Raw genomic sequence first — 18,113 nt, 5'->3', positions numbered from 1 at the left:
CAATGATTTAAAACACCTTTGTTTTAATATACTTCAAATCAATGTGAAATGAATTAACATTTTTAAAATTTGGCTAGCAGTAAAAAAAATATGCCTAGCGTGGTAAAGTGTGGGATATAAAAGGCACACTGTACATGTTTTAATAATGGGTCCTGGAAATGTATCCCAATATTGCTGAGCATCAAACAACTAATTTGCCCATTTCCGATAATTTTTTCTTTATTTTTGAATTAGGATGCACTTTTTAATGAGTTTCCAAAACTGTAATAACTCTGATAAGTGCCTAGGAATCCACTGCAGCCTCAAAGGTTATTATTGTTAATGTGAAACATTATCCAAAATGTCAGCAGATTAACATAGTGTTAAGGTATTTGAGTTATTAATACATAACTAAACCTTATTGGAAGCAAAACAATACTATTGGGTTTAATTCATGTTTAAATGTTTTATGAGCAGACTTAAGGTACTAAATAAAATGTAAAATTAAGTTTTTAAATTGACTTATTTAATTTAAATGGAGTATATGAAGATGGTTTAAAAGATTTTTTAGCAGACTTAAGGTATGAAGATTCAAAATATGGAAAGATTTGGAAAACCCCATGTCCTGAGCATTTTGGATAATAGATCTCACACCTGTAGTAATGATTTAGGTCTTTACAGTTGTCACAGGAGCTCCCCATCTTGGATTTTGTTAGAAATGTCAGTGACACTCACATGCTCAGTGGCCTCTGAGCAGCTGTTGAGAAGCTTAGTTTAGGGTTTGTTGCAAATTATCAAGCAGAAAATGAGGTTCCCCTATCATATAATCCGATGCTTCAGGGCTGATTATTAAATTCTGATGCTAATTGCACTAGTTTCCAAAATTCTTAAAATCTCGTGTCACACGTGTCACGGTATTATTTTAGAGTGGACTAATGTCTTTTTTTTTTTTTTTTTGCTTCAGATAAAGATATAAATGGTCACTTTTTCCTTCTGTAATGTAAAATTCTACTTGATAATAAATCACTAAATTCACTTTCTAACAAATTTCTTAACTTTGATAGGCACGAAGAAAAGAAGTTTTTGTACAAGAAAGATATGGGAGATTTAATCTTGGTGATCCCTTCTTGGCTCTACAAAGAGACTTTGAAACAGGCCTGGTTGTTAAAGAAAAGAAGCCAATCTGTAGCAATCCACTCACTATTTTGGAGGCTGTTATGTCTCACTGCAGGAAAATGCAAGAAAGAATGTCGGCACAACTGGCTGCAGCAGAGAGAAGGCAAAAGAAGGTATATACAATGTACTCAGTAGGCAAGCATAGGTTTTATGGGGGAATTGAAGAAAATACTACAAGTATATTTACATTCCTGCTGAAAGGAATATGGCAATAGTATCCTGGGCAAAATATCAGTTTAGCACTTTAAAACCCCAATACATCTGTTTCCAATAATGTGTTAAACATTCATTGGGTGATCAATTCTTTCTATAGTTTGCAGCTTTCTTCTATCCCAATTTTGGCATGTTTGAAAACATTTCTTTTGGACAAATTGGCAAATTTCCTACTGCAACAGGATTTTGTTTTGCAATTAATAATAACAACCATGTGGGATTGTAACAAATAAACAGAAATTATCCAATGAGCCTAGTCGAGGCAAATTAAAGCTTTTTAGATTTTATAATTTTTGTTTTTGCAGGCATAATCAAAAAGTTACATAGGGTTGAAAAAAGACCATCAAGTTCAACCCTTCCAAGTCGAGATGCCTATTTTATTAATGTTTGAAATTGAAAAAAAATTGCCTTTTCCTTTTTTTTTTTAAATTTTTGTATTGTAATGGTGTTGTTTCAGCTTCACAATGTAAGAGCTCAAACTTGCCAAGATCCACTTGAGAATGTTCAAGTTTCTTTACTGTTAAAATTCTAACACTTAAACTTGCGTAATTCTCCACACTTTTGAAAATTAACAAGGGAGAAAAAAACCCCCACAAGAACTGCTTAGCAACATTTCTCACATGTGAGAAATAGAGAAGAATTGTTAAATTTTTATTCCCCCTGCTTGTGTAGATTACATTGTGCAACCATTTATTCTTTTGGTCAGGTAGTAGTTTCAACAAGGAACTGGAAGATGAAAAGGAGAGGGCCTAAATACAAACATAAATTGCAATAAAATTGTAGCCTCAGTTCAGTTCAGTGACCCCAATTTGAATGCTAGAAAAGGGAGGAATAAAGCAAGTAATTTAAAAGCTATGAAAAACAAAGACCGGTTATAAAGTTGCTAAAAAAAAAAGGCAATTCTGTAACATCCTACAAGGTAGCTTAATGCGAACTACACCTTTTAATAAATGTATTTTACAAGTATACGGTATATGTATTTTCAATAGTAGTCTACATACTTAATAATTTATTAGTGGGTTCTTCAACCTATCATTTTATTCCCTAAAGTGCCTTAAAGTGTAGTAGTGTATTATATTTATTGTGGAGGATTATGGGGAGCCAAGAGAGATCTTGGAAAAATAAACTATAGCCTTTGTTATCTACAAGGGTTGTGAAAAATGGTAAGCTTGTATTGTTAAAGGTAATATTACCATGCTCATTCCCACAATAAATGTGTAAAAATAAGTTTGTCTTGAACCAAGTTGTCTAAATGATAACTTGATAGAACTTGATAGATCCGTGTCGTTATTCAACCTTAATTACTACAGGTATGGGACCTGTTATCCAGAATGCTCGGGACCTGGGGTTTTCCAGATAAGGGATCTTTCCGTAGTTTGGATTTCCATAACTTAAGTTCAGCTAAAAATCATTTAAATATTAAATAAACCTAATAGGCTTGTTTTGCCTCCAATAAGGATTAATTATATCTTAGTTAGGATCAGGTACAAGGTTATTTTTTACTATTACAGAGAAAAAGAAATCTGCTTATAATGGAATCTATGGCAGATTGCCTTTCCGTAATTTAGAACTTTCTGGATAAGGGATCCCATACCTGTACTTGTAAATGAATATCCAGTATCTGTCTATCTAGACTATATACTTTCTGAATACACCTGAAGGCTACTTTTATTTATATAAAAAAAAATTGTAGTGTAGTACCTTGGTGTAAAATGTATATTTCCTCTACACCAGTGGTCCCCCAACCTTTCTTATTTGTAAGCCACAGTTAAATGTAAAAAGACTTGGGGAGCAACACAAGCATCATAAAAGTTCATGGTGGTGCCACATAAGGGCTAAGACTGGCTATTAGACAGCCTCTATGCACACTATCGGCTTACAGCAGGCTTTATTTCGTAGTAAATCTTGTTTTTATTCAACCAAAATTTGCCACCAAGTCAGGAATTTAAAAATAACTACCTGGTTTGGGGGCAACAGGAACATGTTGCTCACAAGCAACTGGTTGTGGATCACTGGATCACAAGTTTTGTGTGATAGATGTCCACCTCTTTTGCTAAAGCCTATCACTAAATTCTAAATATAAGTGTAACATGCTGTAAAGAAGAAATAAAAGTTTCAGTTACTACACAGTACTTGCAGGAAGGTAGAATATCGAGGGCAGCAGCAGCAGCATGTAAAGGTTGCATTAGATCATACGTTATGCTGCAAGTACAGGGCTAACAATAGCTTTGTGGGTCGCATTTAGTTTCAGAAGCACTGTAACACAACGAAATTCGATCCATGGGCCATAGGGTGTGCAGTCACATTCTTTCAACTCCGTTTGCTTTCATCAACATGCTTTGAATCAACATATAATGCCTAACTTGTTTAAATTACTACAGGTTACACAAGATTTCTAACATTTCTCAAATATTTTATTTTCCTCAATTCTTCCTGTTTACAGTAGTTAAATTATTAACTAATACAATTGGGGTGAATTAAGTGTATAAATTAGATTTTTGTCTTAAAAACAAAATTTTACCTGAATAATGATTAATACTACTCTTAACCTGAGATCAGATGACTTGTCTGTATTGAAGTGGAAGTGACAAACAGGGTGATATCAAGAACTTTGTTTTCCATAGGCATGGGTTAAAATTGGTATGGCAATCACCTGAAAATGCAGATGCACTTTCTGCAGAAATAAATTCAATCGGGCAGATTAGAAAGTCTAGTCAGATTGGGGACCGCGTCGGCTTGTTGCTGCGGTCCCCAGACCGACTTTACCTATGCCCGGCATTATAATTTGATCGTTTGGCCCCAGGGCCAAACGATCAAATCACCCTGGATTCTTTCGATATTGCCCACCCGTAAGTGGGGGATATCGGAAGAAGATCTGCTCGCTTGGCCACATCGCCAAGTGAGCGGATCTGCCAGTGTATGGGGACCTTTAGTTTATATCAGATTATCTGTTGGTTAAATATTTATTCTAGTTTTCCTTTTAGTTTAGAGGCAGAGACCCTGGGGGGAGGCTACTTTTTATTTGTTGCAATAGTTTGTTCTTGCATCAAGTTTTCAAGGGATTCTATATGCCCTTTATCAGCAAATTGCCATATTCTTAAGCTGCCCATACACGCACCAATATAATCGTAAAAAACATAGTTTGGTCATTTTTTTTTTTTTTTGACCTAACAGACAGGTTAGAAAATGTAAGTTGGATAATAATACAATCTGTGCATGTATTGATGGCTCCCAACTGTCCCGATTTTCGCAGGAGAGTCCCTCTTTTAACAGCTCAGCCCGCAGTCCCGGAATCTTACTGACAAGTCCCTCATTTCACTTTGGTCTCCTGTATTGAACGCTAAAGTAGATACAAACTTAATTAAAAATTCGCTTTTGGCCAAGAAATCCTAACAAGCTTCACCTTCACTTAGATACAGTTGTAACAAATAAGCTTAACAGGTCTCTTGGGGGAACAGAGACTTGCAGCTTAAAGGGCAATTTCACCTGTATTAGCAAAACTGTAATAACACATAAAACAAGACCCCAAAACCCCCAGAAATGTGTTCAAGTTTTAAATAACCTGCCTAATTAAGTCAAATAGGAGTGGTATTTAGGGTGTGGTAAAAAATGTTACAGTGCTGCATGCAGCGTTTCTTTTTGTCCCTCTTTCCGTTTTTTCAAATGTTGGGAGGTATGTGTATTGTGTATCTGACAATATCCTTGGGGGAACTACAATGCATTTCCAGGAAGTCTCTTTCATACGCCTGGTGTCGTACAACCGATATCGGAACGTTAATCAGAAAAAGACTAAAATCTGAACTTGTATGGCCACCTTTATTATTAGCAGGCTAAGCAAACAACCAAAGACATATGCAGGGTGTCCGCAAACATATTTTTTTTTTGTATTAGAACGTGACAAAGACAGGTGCATGAAAGAGTGGTGCATCAGAGTGCATTACTTTGGTGTGTGGGTTTTTTTATTCTCTAGCTTTTCTTATGTGTCAGGCAAAGGATATTTTTCTAGAGCAACCATCTCTGAAATGTGCATGATACTGTTATATCAGTGGTGAACAGCTTGGGTCTCCTCTCCTTCCTTTAACAGAGCCAGCAAACAAATGTCAAGTCAATTACAGTGACTCTGTTTTCAGATTTCTTGGGGGTGGGGATCTAATTAACAGCCTGAGAGCCAAGAGAATTAAATGACATTGTGACAAATGACGACAAAGTATCTTGGCCAACAAGCCGTCACTGCTGTCTTGAAGATGATGAGTAGTTTAAGAGTTGTCAGTGCTGTGAAAATGCTAACCAGCCATGAAATAATGAGTATTTCCTAATGTACTAAAATTGATCTGCACATTTTGTACTGACAATGCAGCATTATCTCCCAGAATTCCAACATAATTGTGTGAATAGTGTGCATCTCAAATTGCACACAATTCTGCAATGCAGAAAGCATTTGCTTAGGGGAATTGTACGCAAATTGCAGTGTCTGTATTTTTTAATTTATTTCTTGAGCTAAACAGGTTAAATAGGGAGATTGCAGCTACTCCATGTTTGGTCATTGCAAGGTAGATAGATTACCAGTGCACAGACAATACCCCTGCATAATGGACTTCTGATAACAAAACGGACACAACGAAGGTGGAAGGTAAGGGGGTTGTATACAGGTAATCTAATTAATTACCTTGCAATGACCAAATGTAGGTTCAGTTCTACAGTTTGCACCGTTAAGCTCTAGAAATAACAAAGACCTTAGGTTTCTTGTGTTTAAAACAAAGGGTAAAGTATGTTCAATACAAGGTTCCTTACTGTCATGGAAAAACATGTTTTTTTCAAAATGTTTCAGTTAATAGAGCTTCTCCAGTAGAATGCTGCATTGAAATCCATCTTTCAAAAAACACAAACTTTCTATTTAATTTTGAAATTTCTATTTAATTTTGAAATTTCGCATTAGGCTAGCCATATTCTTCATTTCCCAGGGTGCCACAGCCATGTGACCTGTGCTCGGATATACTTTAGTCACATTTTACTGCTGAGCTGCAAGTTGTGATATCACCCCCTTCCAGCAGGCAATCGGCAGAACAGTGCAGAGGTAGCAAGATAGCAGTTCCCAGTAGATATGAGAATAGCACTCAACAGTAAGAAATCCAAGTCCGGCTTGTGAGTAGTGGAAGTAGGAGAAACAATAGGTTAGCTGAAAGCAGAAAGGCTCAGGCACAATGCACTGAGATGGCTGCCTACACACCAATATAACAACTAAAACAATACATTTGTTTGTTCAAGAATAACATTTTAAATAGTAGAGTGAATTATTTGCCATGTAAAAAGTGTAATTTAGAAATAAAAAGTACTCCATAAAAATCTTGACGGTATCCCTTTAATAACATTCTTAGTGTGTAACTTTCTGGTTACAACCCAGTTGTACATGCTGGCACGACCTGCTAAGGGAACTCTGCGATTACCGGCAGTTCAACGTAGGGGATAATTCTAGGGTTCCGTTGCATTGATTATGCACTATACTTTGCATTTGTACCCTGTTTATCTGAACACCATGTGTCATTTGTAAGGAGTGTGTATGGCAGCAAGGTTAAAATACAAAATCTGTTCTATTTAACACTTTGTGCTTACATTCATAAATAAACCCTCTGAAGGTCAGTGAAATGGAATTTAAACCACCAAGGAGAGATTTTGTTATTACTAGTACCTATTGTATACTTTGTGGCACACAAAAGAACAGCCTTTGGAGAAAATGATAATCTGTGTGCGCTAAAATTGTCATAAGCATCAGTAAATGTAATTTTACAGTTGCTTATTCTTAAGGTCATATTTAGCACAGGAATTGTGATTTCTCTTTGGTAAAAATGTTTATAAAATACCATATGTTTTAATTGCCGGGATATGAATCTATTGGATTTATTGACTTGGTCTTTGCCAAAGGGCAGAAAATTCCATGCTAAAACTGCATTTTATGTTTACTTCATTCTGGTGCAGAGAGCGTTATTAACCAGTGAACTTTTAGAAAGCACATAAGCATTCGTTACAGATCAGTGCATTCAGTGTCATATGTATTTCCCCAGGGCACAAATTTTCAATAGTAATTGCACAAGTTTCCTTTTGCCAGAACCAGAATCCCTATAAAAGACAGATATAAATAGTGCAAAACAGGTCATTGCATATATATTTAATGCAGTATGAATTAAATTTAATTTTCTTTTATACACCATGCATAATACCAAAAATGGGAGGAGTTTACCAAAAACTGGATGAGGTTTTGGGGTGCTGTCTGTTTGCTTTTTCTGCTTTTCCATTTTTTAATGGGAAAATTACTCCTCAAGTAGTAATTCATTGTGTGTACATATTTCAATAAAGTATAAGAATGTAATTCAAGAAAGTGAACTGCCAAAAAGTAACGGAAGATGTTTGCCTGAGAAAATTAATTAACTCCGAAAAATCTTCAACTTCATGGCACTAAGTTGCAAGAACTGGCTTCAAAACCTGATAAATATACCTCTGCAACATTAGTTAAAATATATAGTTATGATTTTTTTGGCAGCACTGTAAATATGTTCATTTGCTGGTATATGTGGATTTACAGATCTCCTTTGAATTTAAAATAGCTTAAGTTACCTCCCCCCCCATGAAATAACAGTGTACTCACAATTGGCTTTGTAATCATCATCATATAATGAAACATTGCACAATTTATATTTATTTTTACTGATTTTTATACTAGATGTAAAATAAAGGACAATATCTAGAGCAGTATTTATATAAAACCTGCTGCAAAACATTTGTGTAAATGCATAAAGAGTATTTAATTTCTTACTGTTATTGGCCCTGTAGAAGTGGCAGAATAAATGTTTTTTTATTTGCTATAATCCTATGCTTTGAAAGTGTGTTGCATATTTCTGTTTGAGTTTTAATTGCAAACTCTTACTCTTTTCAATATAAATGGAAATTCATGGTTACTTTAATTATATCAAGGTTTATTTGATATTGCATATGATAACATGAACTATGGTAATCGATTTCTTTTTTAACAGCTGGAGTCGGAAAATACTCGTCTACAAAACATAGAGCAAGAGCACAAGAAGCTAATGCTTCGTCTTGAAGAAGAACGAGCTAAAAATAAGCATGTAGTTCTTATCCTTGTTAAGGAATGCAAGCTTTTGTCTGGAAAAATAATAGAAGAATCTCAAAAGCTTGAAGATGTAACATCAAAACTAGAAGCAGAAAAGAAAAAGGGTGCTGAACTAGAAGAAGCTTTGGCTGCAGAAAAACAGCTTCGATCACAAATGGAAGCGCAGATGGAGGATCAGATTAAAAAACAGATTTCAGAGTTTGACACAGAAAGAGAACAACTTAATGCCAAGCTTTGTCAAGAGGAAGCACGTACCAAAGAGTTACAAGATGAAATAGATAAAATGAAAAAAATTATTGAACAATTAAAATTGTCAAAAGATGATAATAAAGCAAACCAAGCCCTTCTTCGGAAAAACAAAGACAAGCACACCATTCCTGCAGGAGCAGGTTCACGGTCTGTTTCTTGCCAGGCAAATATTTTACATGTAGACACTAACTCTGAAAATCTAAAAAAGTCTCCTTTGACCACACCAGCCAGACCATCCATAGTAAATCATGTTGTAGCTGGTAACACAAAAATAAATTCTTGCACAAATTCAGCATTCTTAAAGCCAGGTTCAGATAAGCAAACTCCCCTTAATGATTCATTGATTAGTCTTCCTTCAAACCATGGAGTAAATGTAAGGACAGAAGAGAATGGGTCATCCCAAGATCCAACAAGCAGTACTTCTCTTTATCCAAATAATTCATTTTGCACCTCTCCAGCTTCTCCAAGTTATTTGTCTCAGTCTATGCAGAGTTTACATTCGCAATGTACCAGCACTACCATAAATTCAGGTCTTAGTCCTCGAATTCAGGCTGCAAAATTTAAGTTCCAGGCCAATGCTAATGAACATGATCAAAATGGAAACACAACTCAGCCTCGGGAATTATCACCGAACAGCCGTGAAAATATAGCTGCAAAGCAAATGGCAAGAAATACTGTAACCCAAGTCCTTTCCAGATTTACAGGTCCTCAGGGAAACACACAATTGAGACCTGGGTTTGCACATCCAATGGAAACTGGTACTTATCCTCCAGTGGCTGGACGAGCAGGCCACCCTTCTCTTGCACTGAAATCTACTTCAGTGTCAAGAGTGGACAGAGGGAACCCTCCACCCATTCCTCCAAAAAAGCCAGGATTGTCCCAAACTCCAGCTACTCCTCACCCTCAGCTAAAGGCACCCCCAAATGTAGTAGGAAAAAGTGAGAGCAAGCCCATAACATCTGTTCCCTCCTGTTCAGCACATGGAATCAGGGTTTTAAATGAGGAAGGTGTATCTAAATCTTCCTCACCTCAGCTGCCACCAAAACCAACTATAGATATACCTGTGGCATCTGCAGGCTGTGTCATACCAGCCATAGGCACATCACAGGTGGGTGCTTGGCCTTCCCAGTCCCATGGATGGAAACAACCTGCATGTTCAGATCGTTCCCTTGTCATTCCCACAACCATTGCCTATAATTCCTTCATAAACCCTGTTAGTGCTTCATCCTGTAAACCATGTGATTCTGACAGCCTCCTGGTAACAGCATCAGGTAATGGGATATTGGTTTTACAGAAGTATTTAAATTGCTTTCTTTGTCAGATGCAGACCTTAGAATATGTATCCTTTACCTTGCTTTCTAAAGAAATGTCTCTTCACTGCACACAGTTTTCCTTTCATACATGGGGTATGATAATCTGTATTCAATTTGACTTTTGATTATATACTGTTTTCATAAATTTAGAATAGGAATTGTTTTGTTTTCTTATGAACTAGAAATGTTAACCAGAGCAGAATATAAAATAATTGTGACACATAGCTTGGGGTGTAGGAAATTATATTTGTGAGCATACAAAATGAAATAAACATTAACCAGTATGCTTTGTGTTGTGTAACCTGGCTATACACAGGAATATCAAATAGATTTTCATAGTCATCAGTCTAGTAGATATTTGCCAGTTTTAGTCACTTTTATAGTGTGCAGTTTAAGCTTGCCAAGGAAAACAGCCTAATGCAGCCCTCTGCTGAACTGGGATTAATGTATTGTACCCAAGCAATAGCATTGGGCATTTAACTCTGTTGTGTGTCAGTAAATATCTGCTGGCTTATAGCCATCTGTGCAAGGTGGCTTCCTTTGGATGCAAAAACCTTAGAGCCAAGTGTAAGTTTTTTGTAAAGGAGATTGAAGAAAGAGCTGAAATCAGGATAGTATAGGTATAAGTATTTTATATTTGGAAACCTGGTTTTGCTGGATAAGAATTTTTTTTCTTATTTTTCGATCATACCTAACCTCTTATACACTAAAAACTCTGTATATTTGTTTTGGTATGTATTTATGATAGGTAAGATTGTTGTTATTAATAATGTCAAGTGAAATTGAATTTGATCATGGAAGCTTTGGCACGTTAGCGTAAGAAGTGGGGAAAAAATGGAGCCAACTGTGGCAAGAGGTGCAGAGGTGCTAGGCGCAATCATTTGTCATAGAATGAACTGGGCAGTCTTTTCACTGAATGTAAAGAGCTGAGGTGGACCTCTGAAAATGCAGAAGATATTAATATACACATTTTGCAGATATTGGGTAGGAATTACCTGGATTTTTTTCTAAATGTGTTGAGCAAGGAAATGTCTACGCTACATGTCCACAGGGCAACAGGGCTTTGGGATTTGGTGTAGGCCACTGAGATTTAATTTTTTTTTTTTTTTTTGTCCCTGCACTTAAATGTATTTGCGAACTTATTATTTACAGATACTGATAAATTATAATTAAAGTGTGAGAAAATTGGCGATTAAGTACATGTTACAGTATCTGGGATTTTGTTGGTTTACAGAAGTTTCTGAACCATGTAAAATATATCACCTCCATCAAGTTGCTGGAAATAGTTGTTGGCCCAAGATAGAGCCTTAAGGTACTCTTATATAGCAAGGTAATAGGGATGAGGGGTAGGATGAAATTCCCACAGAAGCCAAAATGATTGAGAGTTTTCGACAGTGGTGGGGGGGGGGGGGGTCAGTAGTATTGAATGTGGAGAGTTCACAACTAAATGATATACACCACTTAAAAAAAAAATTTCTTAAGACGTGTATTGGCAGATCATGCTGAACTTGGATGGGCACTAAATTATGTTTCTAAACAATGTTCACATTGTATTTGGACTAAAGTTGCCTTTTCTTCTTGTTTCTAGATTTGCCATTTCCCATCAAACAGTCTTGGCTTACTATGCTCTGCACTTGTACAGGCAGTTTTGAAAAAAGCAGAACATTCTGCCAATTAGGAGGCCTTGCTTCACATAAAAAAAACTCGAGAGTTTGCCTTGATATAAGTTAGGTCAGTAACCGCAACCATTTTGTTTATGGAATGCTGCCGGAAATGGTTTATGGGGACACTCTTTGGAGATTTGTGCCTTTATAATTCCTAATATATTTAAATATATTTTATTCTCTTTGCACTAAACTTTATGTGCCAAGCACTTAAATGTGTTACTGGTGAGGGAATACTGACATATAGTGTGATTTAAGCAAACTAGATCTAATAGTTTTATGGCAACCCATTTACTGCATTTTTGTTTTTGCTAAATTCAGTTCTATACTATGGCTGCAAGATAGCTAAACGATAAGTGATCGTTTTTATATACTTTGCTTATAAATTTACCATTCATATTATTTGAAGCATGAAGCATTTAATTTTTTTTTGTTTGGTTAATTTTAAGCTCATAGATTTTCATACCCCATGAAACCTTTTGTGTACAACTGCAATTCTTTTTCCTCAGATCTTGATATCACTATCTTCATTTCACCTTTAAATCTGAGAAACTTGTCTCTTGACTGTGATTGGCTTGAAAGAGGGGTAAATGATTTAAATATTGATCTTGGCTGTCAAATTAACCATCTCCACATTCTGAAGCTGGTGCCAGAAGCTGATTTTTCTATACCTGTGCTTTTCATTGCTGCATGTTCTTTGGGGCTCTGTATATGTTTCACTTATTAGCTTTTTATTAAACATCTTTCTTTTGCTTCTTTAATTAATTACATCAGTTTCATACTCTTATGTTTAATGGCAAACTGTTGATACCTGGTAAGCAATTATCTTTTTATGAAGAATTTGGGGAAATGTTTCTGTTTATGTGTGTGTATGTATGTATGTATATATATATATATATATATATATATATATATATAATCTCAACATTTATATCGAATTACTTGTACTTTATGAAGACATTCTTAGTTTGGTATTTGTGTGTTTTTTATATTATGCATGATTAATACATACAGTTACCTCCATGACCAGTATTTTACAAAATGGGCTGGCTATCTTGTAAATCCCTGGAGGCATCAATATAAACCATTTTAAACAGAGCCAAATTTCCTATATAGGCACCCAAGGGTCCATGCCTAGGGTGGCAGTGGTCAGTGCCTATAAAGAAAAAAACACTTTGAAAAATTCCCTACCCTTTCCTGCTATTGGATACTTTTGGGTTAATCTGGTGGGTGGGGAGGGGTACTTTTCTCTTTCGTGATTGTTACTTGTAAGGTCTGTCATGCACACAGTGCATTAAAGGCAGTTTTGTCCTAAAGAGAGAGAACCATCTCAGGAATGGTCTCAAACAGCCTGACTGGATTTGGAACTGTGTGTTGTAAATATGCTTAAATAAATACACACTTTTAATCAAGTACAGAGTTCTTGGTTGCAAGAGCACACATACGCATATAGTTAAAAGAAGAAAGTTCTGAGGATGTTTGCATTATTTAACACAAATATTTTTACCTGCGGCAAACTACTCATTCATACTGCGAATAATACTGTTAACATGGTCTAACAAACTACTTCCAACATGAATCAGCTGTCTGGAATGCCTAACTGCGTTGTATGCAACAAGAAAAAAAACGTAGGGGCACACTAATACAACATGTACCTTGTATATTTCATGGGTAATAGAAAAACCTGTAATTAAAGACCTGCAAGTGCAATCTCTCCTGCCCCCCATGCGTAAATGTAGATTTAGATTTATATAGAAGCATTTGGTTTGGATCTATTCCCATTCATTAGCAAACATGGCTTGAAATGTGTGATGTTTAGCCAGTTATTGTCATATGTGTTTTCAGTGCAAATGAAAAGGAGGTTTATTTGTACATCTTCAAGAGGTTTATTTTTTAAAGTGTTGTAGCATTTTTAATATATAAATAATATCCGTTTTTAATATTAGGTGAAAACCTTTTTCCGTTCTCTTTTGCATTGGCTTCCTGTACATGTTACTCTATATTTATACCATTAGAACAGAAGATTGAATTGAGCAAAATTATTAGATTGTCTATTCTACTGTCTAAATAAAATGTTTCCTTACAATCTGTTGAGAATGTCCATATGTCAGATTTCCAGAAATTCAAATTTCATGTAATAAACTAAATTATCGCTTAGAAATATTTAGTTTGAAAGTAACCAACTAATATAAAATACAGCATAAACCATAGAAAACTATTTTCAACATGAAGCACGGCTGATTGCACGTGTGCATTAATTATACAAGCACAATTCCCAGAAGATATGTCATTTTTCTTGCCTGTTTGCATACAACCCAGATTTTGCTTATTAACACAGAATCAAAATAATTGTTCCTTTATAGTCCATAAGAAGCTTAGGACAGACCATTTTTTAAGAGTTTCATGGAGGTAAAAAAAAAAAAAATAGTAAGGAATTTGTTTTTAAAATAATGCTGTTATAATATAACATTTTAACATTTTCTTTTTTACATTTGTACATTTGTTTATTTTGTACTCTTCTAAAAGAATAGCAATGCTAGGTTGTTTTTGTTTTAATAATAATAATAAACATTGTTATGATTAGAAGCATTAAATAATACTTTTATCGATGTCCTAAAGAAGGCTGCTTTCATGAATTTTCCCTTACAATGTTAATGCAAACAAAATATTTCTAATTAACATGTTTTTATTCTTTTATTCTACTTACCTATGGTTTAACTCACAGGCTGGTCTCCCTCCCTAACTCCTTTGCTTACAAGTGGTAGTCCTGTTCCCCTGGGAGACAGGTCGACCCTTCTTCACCAAGCTGCTGCCCAGGGAAATGTCACTTTATTGTCAATGCTGCTTAATGAAGATGGAATGGATATTAATCATTTATCTAAAGTTGGTCATTCTGCCTTGTATTCTGCTGCTGTAAATGGACATACAGGTGAGATTTTGCACAAGAAACAAATGCATATCTTTTTTTTTTTTATTACTTGCATCTGAGTCCCTACTATACATGTATTTTTCAGCGGTGTGTACTGAAAATATTAGTCGGCAAATATAAAACAGCTGGTAGTCAGTGTTTTAGAATGTTTACAGGGCTAAAGCAAGTAGCCAAGTGGGAACAGTTCTGAAACATTTTAAAGCTCATCATTTTGGGGCTTATGTATTGGCATCATAGAGCTTTTCTTAGGTCAGGTAACACATAACAAACTGCACTTAGCTTTCATTGATGTAAAGCTGCTATTGCAGTGAACTCTGCATCTGAGCTGTGTGGTAATGCATGGCCCCTATTTGTTTCTGATCTATTATATTGATAGACCTCATTCACATAGTCAGCCGCAGCACTTTCTTTAATAACAGTGGGTCTCTCATCCCTGAGGGGGTCCCCCTTAGATGCCTTTTTGTAGAAGACACTCTTGTTTTGTATATCGGAATATAAATGAGGCTTTGCAATACTCTGGGGCTTTTGTATAAGAGTGATAGAACTTACTAGGTTACTAGGTCTAGTAACCCATAGCAAGCCACATTAAGCTTCACTGATGCAATGCTGTTAAAACAAGCATCTGTACTCTGTAGTAATGCATGACCTCATCAGTTTCTGATATATGAAAATATAATATTTTCTACAATTAATCCCAAATCTGATGCTCACGTTAGAATGGAAGATGCAAAGCTCATTTAAATAAAAAGAGTGCAAACTGAAACCTAATTCCACCTTCTTTGTATTAAAGAGAACACCTTTACATGAGTTTTCGTGCTCATTTTTTTTCACATATTCATAGAAACAGTATATGCTAATTCTATCTCACAAGGTCTTAAAAGTGGATAATGGGGGCATCTGAATATCTAGTTGGTTTAGGCTAGTATAGGATTTCTGACTGACACCATTATTAGTTGTTATATGCAAAATCTGCACTCTGCCAATGGGGTATTTCATATTGTTATACAGTATGATACGTTTTTGTTTGAGAAACGTTTTTTCAACCCTTCAAATGTAAAAAAACAGAGGGTATTCTAGAAAATTGAAGACATTTATGGTAGACCCCTCTGGGTTGAGACCCACTGTTCTTCAAGAAATGTTAGGTGTTGTGGCTGAGTATTGAATTAGATGTAAATGTAGATGTGATACCTTAAATGTGATCTACGAATGTTCCTCCAATATGCTCATCTAAGGAGGGTGATATCGGGCTAAATTGATGTTCAAATTAAAACGGCGGGTACATGGGCTGTTGGACTGATGACCACATCAAAGAGCCAATGTAGTCCCCAATCTGACAGGAAAATGGAAACTGCTTGATCGAGATTTGCCCAATTTTAGGCCAGATATCAGTCAGGTAGGGAAGTCGGGGGGTGCCCATACACAGGCAGATAAACTGCTGACTCGGTCTGGAGGACCCAAATCGGCAGCTGTAATCTGCTTGTGCAGATCTTGTGCTGTTTGATCAGCTGCACTAGAAGCCAGTTTCAGTAAAATGATAATATTCTCTTGAATAGTAAGCACCAGATAATGTTTGTAGGCTTAAGATCAAAAAGCCAGATAACTAGCATTCCCATGCACATAGCATTGCATTTTATTATTATGTCTGTTTGTTACATACTTTCTAAGCATTCATTTAAATGCTTTTTTTTTGTAGACTGTGTAAAATTGCTGCTGATGTCAGGAGCACAAGTGGATGCTGCTGTTTCAAATGGCTTTACGGCTTTATGCACAGCAGCTTCTCAGGGACACTCAGAGTAAGTGCCCCAATACCAGGATGTATTTATAAATAAATGTATTTATCATAAATAAATGAATAGATTGTATTTTGGGCCTTTTCAGCAACATTCTATGAAAGACTCTTGGTTTTGGTGGAGAAAGTGCTGTCTGACACTTCCAATTGTTGGCTGTTGTTTGCAGGAAGTATTGTTTATAAGTATTTGTGTGTAAGCTGCCGCATTTAAAAATGCCTGGGCTGTGGAAATATGATGAATTCATCATAAACTCTTCTAATACTGTCATGGGAAAACGTGTTTTTTTGTCGAAAAGTTAATAGTTGGAGCTTCTCCAGCAGAATCCTACATTGAAATCCCTTTTTTGAAAAACACAAACATGAATTTTAAAATTTTACATAGGGCTAGCCATATTCTTAATTTCCCAAGGTGTCACAGCCATATGACCTATGCTCTGATTAACTTGCAGCTCAGCAGTAAAGTGTGACTGAAGTTTGAGTGATATCACCCCCTCCCTTTCCCCCCCAGCAGCTGATCAGCAGAACAGTGGGAAGGTAGCAAGATAGCAGCTCCCAGTAGATATCAGAATAGCACTCCGTAGTAAGAAATCCAAGTCCAGCTTGGGACTCCTCCAGTTACATGGGAGTAAGATAAACAGTAGGTTATCTGAAAGCAATTCTAATGTGTAGCACTGGCTCCTTCTGAAAGACTCGCAATGCTCTGTCTACACACCAATATTACAACTCAAGAATAATGTTTAAAATGGTAGAGTGAATTATTTGCTATGTAAACAGTGTAATTTAGATATAAAAAGTATACCATAAAAATCTTGACAGTATCCCTTTAAGGCAAAATTTAAAAAAAACTACCATGAAAAGTTAACTAGGAAGATTAATGGTGTGTCTTTTCCATATAAGGGGCCTTTTAATTGGCCCTATATGTTTCAAGTAATCAAAACACCCTATTGGCTATAGCCCATATATGTCAGTACCAAATCTGTGAAATTGGGTCACTTTTTTAGGACACAGTATGCAAAACTAGCAGCTTGGGGAAATTCAGTTTAGAAGAACAATATACTTAACACATTCCTCACTGCATTTGAGGATGTACACGTGCCCTACTGAATTCTGAGTGCAGTTGCCATGTCTTTTTCCAACAATGCAGCGTTTTCCTCAGAATTCAAGTGTTCCTTGCTGTCACATGGGGCAATACACTTTGTGCAGTTGCGCTGAGCTTACCACAATTGCATCTGATTCGCCAATCAATTACCACATCTGCAGAAGCATTTTGTCACAAATTGGACTCAATTGCATGGAAGTTTGGTTGGCTTCATTTCTGGTGTTTGGCATTCAAGGTGTGTCTGCACCCTATACTTTAGGTACAAGTGTGCTGTGCCTATTGATGCTTGGTGCGATGGCGACATTAGCATAACTCAATTTTCCTTCTGTTCCAAATCAAGCTTTGCTGCACTTGGTAATGCCACCTCTAACCAAGCGGCAGGCTTATCCTGCATTAATAAGGGTAGCAAAGCTTGATTTGGAACAGAAGGCAGGAGGAACTGAGAGCAGCTAGACACAAATATATGGAAGTACAAAGAGAGCATTTTGATGCAAGTACGTTTAGTGAAGGTGGTGTTACGTGCAACTGACTGGGGAAAATCCGGTGACTGCAACTGCACTTGCAGAAGTAAATAAGTAA

At 36.1% G+C, this 18,113-nt stretch overlaps 1 protein-coding gene across 3 annotated transcripts in view; it reads left to right on the top strand.

Moving 5' to 3' along the window:
• The window catches only part of cttnbp2 (cortactin binding protein 2), a 67,771-nt gene that overhangs the window by 20,682 nt on the left and 28,976 nt on the right, over positions 1-18,113 (top strand). For 2 of the 3 annotated variants that reach the window (XM_002934968.5, XM_004912983.4), the window contains exons 3-6: positions 1,044-1,268; positions 8,394-10,011; positions 14,443-14,646; positions 16,340-16,439. In XM_002934968.5, coding sequence (XP_002935014.2) covers positions 1,044-1,268; positions 8,394-10,011; positions 14,443-14,646; positions 16,340-16,439 — 2,147 coding nt within the window. The remainder of the gene's footprint in view (positions 1-1,043; positions 1,269-8,393; positions 10,012-14,442; positions 14,647-16,339; positions 16,440-18,113) is intronic. The other variant, XM_031898972.1, reaches the window with a different exon arrangement.

Source organism: Xenopus tropicalis, chromosome 3 (assembly GCF_000004195.4).
Source record: "Xenopus tropicalis strain Nigerian chromosome 3, UCB_Xtro_10.0, whole genome shotgun sequence".
NCBI lineage: Eukaryota > Metazoa > Chordata > Amphibia > Anura > Pipidae > Xenopus > Xenopus tropicalis.
This window is presented reverse-complemented; position numbering and strand designations above follow the sequence as displayed.